The sequence below is a fragment of the Patagioenas fasciata genome, chromosome 5 (assembly GCF_037038585.1).
Source record: "Patagioenas fasciata isolate bPatFas1 chromosome 5, bPatFas1.hap1, whole genome shotgun sequence".
NCBI lineage: Eukaryota > Metazoa > Chordata > Aves > Columbiformes > Columbidae > Patagioenas > Patagioenas fasciata.
The window spans coordinates 44,949,088-44,954,917 of record NC_092524.1 but is presented as its reverse complement, the minus strand read 5'-3'; the positions used below and the strand labels follow the sequence as shown (position 1 = coordinate 44,954,917).

Genomic DNA, 5,830 nt, shown 5'->3' with positions numbered 1-5,830 from the left:
TTTGTCCTGTCCATCTGAATGGGTGGGTTCCTCCCTCCCGCTTTTCTACTCTCTCCCCCTCTCCCACCTCTGTCTCTCCTTCTTTCCCCATAAGCTTAAACAAATTACGCCGCTTTGCAAATAAAGTGCCGCCCCGGGGGGAGTTGCAGGCGAGGGGAACTGCCTTGTTTGCAGGTGCATCTCCAGCTTTGTAGGTGCGAACGTCTTTGTGCGACGGACAAATGGGGAGAGGAGGAGGAGGAGGTGGGTACTTCTGCGACGTAAGATCCACATCAGCTCAACTCCACTCACATCCCAGCCGGCACTTCCTCACTTTCTCAACTGTCTCGCCCCACACCTCTCCTTGCCTGCTTTTTGGCTCGTAATAGAGGAGAATTCAGCACCCCCCCGCCCCTTCTGAGAGCTGGCTTCCTGCTAGGTCGGGCTTTCGGGCTCTTTTCCTGCTGTCCGTCGCTCGCTTGCAAAGAGGGCTGGATGGTTACACCGGGCAGGTTGGCTCCATAATGTTAGGGACTGTGAAAATGGAAGGGCATGAGACCAGTGACTGGAACAGCTACTACGCCGACACTCAGGAGGTGAGTAAATCGCAGGGTCTGGCTCCGCTGCTGCCCCTTTGCAAGAGGGGGGGGGGCGGACGGGGGAAGGGTTGAGGATCTGAAGGGGAGCAGCAATCGGAGGAATCGGTTTGCACTCCAGATCCTGCCAGCGCAAACGTGCCTCCCGCTTCCCTCCGGCACTGAAGCTGGTCAGGCTTCCCCGAGGAAAACTAGGCTTCCGAGAGCCCCGGGAGGCATTTGAGGGAGACCCGGGGCGGCTGCGGACCCGCCGGGAGGGCCGGGGGTCCGGAGGCAGCCCTTGATCTCATCTAAAAAGGCATAATCTGTGTTTGTGGCGCGCATAAAAGCGCCCCGTAAACTCTTGGCTCGGGGCAGAGGACTCGCCCTGCTGCCGGCCCCCGGCTCCTTCCCGGCAGCTGGCAGGGGGCGAGGGAGCCGGTTGCTGGCGCGTCCCGGGGTGGGGGCAGCGCCTTCTCCGAGCTCCTCGGCGAGGCCGTCGGCCCCTCCATTCGCCGTCTCCAGGGGCCTCACCTGTTAAGGCCGGGTGAAAAGAAAGGAGGGCGCTGGAAAATCGCCGTTTGTTCGTGCTTTGCAAGACCGGTTGCCTGCGGCGTGCGCTGCCGCAGCGGGCCGGCGGGCGGCGCTGCCGAGAGTGGCCCCGGGAGCCAGCCCGGGAGGAGGGCCCGGCCTCGACCCCCGGCCCCGGTCCGGTCCGGACCGTGGTGCCCCGGAAGGAGCGTCCGCCCCCCGCGCCTGTTTGAGAAGACGGTGCAAAGTAAGGAGGACAACCCAAGCGCCAACAAATACGGCAGAGGGCCACGGAAGCGCCCGGAGCCCTCCCCATGGCGCGCCTCGGCCCTGCCGGGGCCCAGGGTTCTCGCTGTGCCGCTGCGGCTCTGCCCGGGGTTTCCCAGGAGAAGGCAGCGCCTTGCAGAACCGCCAGCTGCCCCTCGGATTCCCGCCCGGGAACGAGCCGTTTTAAGGAAGTGTGGTAGCGAGGCGGTCACCTAGGTGTGCGCACCCGGGCATTGCATCAGCACACCCGGACACAGGGCTCCACTGTCCCCACGCATTGTCCCTGCACCCCGGAGCTGGCACACAGCGCCCATAAGGCCACGCGGGCACAGGCAGATACGTGTCACCCTACGGGCACCTTATTTAACAGAGGAAAGTCAACTAAGGGCAAATAAGGGTCATCCTAATTATGTGCCGTTTCCAGACACATTGATCCTCGCCAGACTCATTATCCACAAATATAAAGTTAGGCGACCTTCGCTTTTGCCATTTTTTAACTTCGATCTCTTATCCTCTCCTGCTATTTAATATTGATCACTGCATGGATGCAGGGTGGGAAACCCATCCACCTTCTACCATCTCAAACAGTTTAATATGATCCTCTAAAATAAAAGCACATTTATAAGCTCGTGGAATTTGTAGTGAACAGTAGTGAATTTTATACATTTAACCGCCGCCTAAACAGCTTTTTCTTAGCCGTATTGCCTTTGTTAGAAGTAAACTGAGAATATCTTTCTCCCTCCTGTTAAATTAAATGCCATACTGGAAAGCACAATTTCAGGCTCTCCTGCCTTTTTGAAGAGTTGTGTTATGTGGTAGGGTGCTACAATTTTTGCACATCGGGCAATTGTAGAAAACCTCAGGCAGGGAAAGTTCAGGCTTTTCGTACTTTGGGAAAGTTATAGGTATTTTTTGTTTTGTTTTACTTAAAGACTTCATGACTGAAATGAAGACAAGGCATAAGCTTTCCACAGATAAAACGCGTGAACATGAGCTGTCATTTTGTTGTTTTGTTTTGTTTCTGACAAGACGTTATCGTATCTTGTGTAGGAAAAAAAATGTAAAACCACACAAGGTGAGAAAGATGCATGAGATTCTAAGAAAGTGCAGGCAGGCAGTTTACACTCGTGAATTTCAGTAATCTGAAGAGTTTAAATATTCAGGTGACAAGACAAGACACAAGGTCAGCTAAAAGGCTGGAATACTCGGGAGGAAAAGTCCTCCCAGAGCAGATAAAGCCCTCAGCCCTGCTCTGCGGGAGTGCGTAGCTGCTCCGGGGAGGCCGTCAATCCGAGTGCCCCGGTGATCCCGGCGCAGCCCTCGCCAGCCGCGCCAAGCCGGTAAAATGGGAGCGCGTCGGGACCAAGCAGCCCACCTCCGTCTCTATTTATAAACACATACAAATATGAATTAGACCTTTTCATGGCGCCAGCGGCCTTTCTGTGCAGCTTTGACAAAGCACTCTCCCAGGTGTCAGGGAAGCGGACAGTGTCCCGCGGTAGGACGTTTGCACGGCTCGCAGGGCAGGCAGAACGGGTGGATCCGGCTCCGTCGGGGTCCTGCTTGCCCCTGTCTCCCCCCACTAACCCTGTCTCTCTGCCCTAGGCCTATTCCTCGGTGCCCGTGAGCAACATGAACTCTGGGTTGGGCTCCATGAATACCATGAACACCTACATGACCATGAACACCATGACTACGAGTGGCAACATGACCTCCAGCTCCTTCAACATGTCTTATGCCAACACAGGACTGGGGGCTGGGCTTAGTCCCGGTGCCGTGGCCGGCATGCCAGCGGGATCAGCGGGGCCTGTGAACGGCATGCCAGCTGGTGTGGCAGCCATGGGCACGGCACTGAGCCCCAGCGGCATTAATGCCATGTCAGCCCAGACAGGTTCCATGAATGGGCTGAGCCCCTACGGCAGCATGAACCCCTGCATGAGCCCTATGGCCTACACCCAGTCCAACCTCGGCAGGACACGGGATGCCAAGACCTTCAAGCGGAGCTACCCCCATGCCAAGCCACCGTACTCCTACATCTCCCTCATCACCATGGCCATCCAGCAGGCACCCAGCAAGATGCTGACGCTGAGTGAGATCTACCAGTGGATCATGGACCTTTTCCCCTACTACCGGCAAAACCAGCAGCGCTGGCAGAACAGCATTCGCCACTCGCTCTCCTTCAACGACTGCTTCGTCAAGGTGGCCCGCTCCCCTGACAAGCCCGGCAAGGGCTCCTACTGGACCCTGCATCCTGACTCTGGCAACATGTTTGAAAACGGCTGTTATCTCCGCCGGCAAAAGCGGTTCAAGTGTGAGAAGCCAGCAAACAGCAAAGCCCCTCAGGAGGGCAGGAAAGATCAGGCTGGGGCCTCCAGTTCCAGCTCTAACTCCCCCCTGCACAGAAGCCACAATAAAACAGCGCAGCTGGACACTTCCACCTCCCTCTCCAGCTCCAATCCGTCCGCCAGCCCCCAGTCTATGGACCACAGCGGATCAAGCACGGAGCTAAAGACCTCGGTCTCGGCCGCCTCCTCCACCATCAGCTCTGTCCCCACCTTGGCCTCTGTCCCGCACCCCCCTCACTCCTTAGCCCACGAACCCCAGCTCCACCTCAAGGGTGATCCCCACTACTCCTTCAACCATCCCTTTTCCATCAACAACCTCATGTCCTCCTCGGAGCAGCAGCACAAGCTGGACTTCAAAGCCTATGAGCAGGCGCTGCAATATTCCTCCTACGGGGCCAGTATCCCCAGCGGGCTGCCCCTGGGCAGCGCCTCCATGGCGGGCCGGAGCAGCATCGAGCCCTCGGCCCTAGAGCCCTCCTACTATCAAGGTGTGTATTCCAGACCTGTGCTAAACACCTCCTAGCTCGGCATCCCCCACCGCCCGGGGCGAGCCCCTCTCTGCCCCCTCTTCCGCTTTCCTGGCTTCTCTTCCCGCTTTCCCGCTCCTTGCGACAAACCGAGGTGTTTCCGCACGCTGCGTGCAAAGGACTGTTACTTTTTAATTGTCTCGCAACGCGTTGTCTGTTGTTACGATCCACCACGACCTCCTGCAAAGCCGGCCGCGTCCCGCTTGTACATACCCCCTCCCGCCTCCCCGCCCACCCCTCTCCCCGGAGATCCCCTCTAGCCGTTGCAGGGTGTTACTAAAAAGAAGAAAAAATTGTTGAGCTTGTAAACTACTTGTTTGTGCTTTCCGCCCTCTCGCCTACCCCCTTCTGCGCTCTATAATCTCATGTAAGTTTACAGGTATGTGGCAATACTTTAACAATACGGAGATGAAGAAGCGAGTAGACATTTAAGGCTTTTTTTAATTAAAAAGGCTTTGAAGGACAATACTGCTGTGAAGTAGCAAAACACTAAGAGAATCTCTAAGCAACAAGAGGACTATTTACCTTCTCGGATCATCCTTTTGATACTTGCAAAATAAACCTTCGGCTAGTACAACCTGCGTACACCCAGATGCTGCGGGACGGATCCTGCACTCCCGAGGGAACCAACTGGAACTTTGGAGTGCAGGATGCGACCTTTATTTTTTTCCCAAGTGTTACCTGTCTTGGGGTGTAAGATAAAGTTACAAGAGGTCACAGCCAGTTGGATTTTTTTATTTCCTTCCCATCTGTTACTGAAGATTCTCGTTCATCAGGAACTCTCATCAACATGTGGATGACATGCTTATTTAATTTAAGTGTCCCTTCACTGTGTACCAGCTAGTACTGTGTATCTATAACAAGTTTATTTTTCCCCTTCCCTAGGAAGCGTTGATGATTACACCGACACAAGGAGAAGAGGAGAGCTCTTTCTCTCTTCCCTTTTTCCACTTGTTAAATAAATTCCACATTCACTTTTTTTTTTGTGGCCGTTTAATTTTCGCCACTGTTAGCTTGTTTCATCCAGTGTTAATGCACTTTCCACAGTTTTACACGGTGTTAGCATAGCCAGACGGGTTTTATTATTATTCCTGTTCGCTGTCTCAATGTTCTTAATTTATTGCATGGTTTATATTTTTTTTCTTTCTTTACAGCTGGAAATTGCTTTAAATGACAGTTTAAAAAATAATTACACGTGAATTTAAGAAATTTTGTTAATTTTATAAATGTGATTGTAATTGAAAAAATATTTTGATTTAAAACGATAACTGAGAATTTAATGCGTGAAGTATGTTTTTGATCATTTGCAGTTAAGGATTTTAAATAAATCAAATGTTAACAATGAAATACTTCTGCTACTTTATTTCAAAATTTCTGGGACCAGTTAAGGAGTACGGAGCCGTCTACCAGAAAAAAACGTAGCACTAGAGCGTGGTTGTGAAGAGGAACGATGTCTATGGCCGAGCTTGTGCAGAGGGCCTGGGGGGCCGGCGTAGTTGCGGGAAGAGGAAGCGCCCACAGCCTCTGTTTGCGGGGCGCTGCGATGCCACCGGCTTGTGCGGGTCTGTGTGTGGTAGTGTGGGGGTTTTTTTGTTTGTTTGGTTTG

General features: G+C 53.6%; 1 protein-coding gene across 1 annotated transcript; it reads left to right on the top strand.

Annotated features, from left to right (window-relative positions):
• The first annotated feature begins 61 nt into the window (after window positions 1-61).
• On the top strand, window positions 62-5,571 carry FOXA1 (forkhead box A1). Its single transcript, XM_065839158.2, has 2 exons — window positions 62-575; window positions 2,958-5,571. The coding sequence occupies exons 1-2, from the start codon at window positions 504-506 to the stop codon at window positions 4,218-4,220; spliced, it is 1,335 nt and encodes a 444-aa protein (XP_065695230.1). The 5' UTR covers window positions 62-503; the 3' UTR covers window positions 4,221-5,571.
• The last annotated feature ends 259 nt before the right edge of the window (window positions 5,572-5,830 follow it).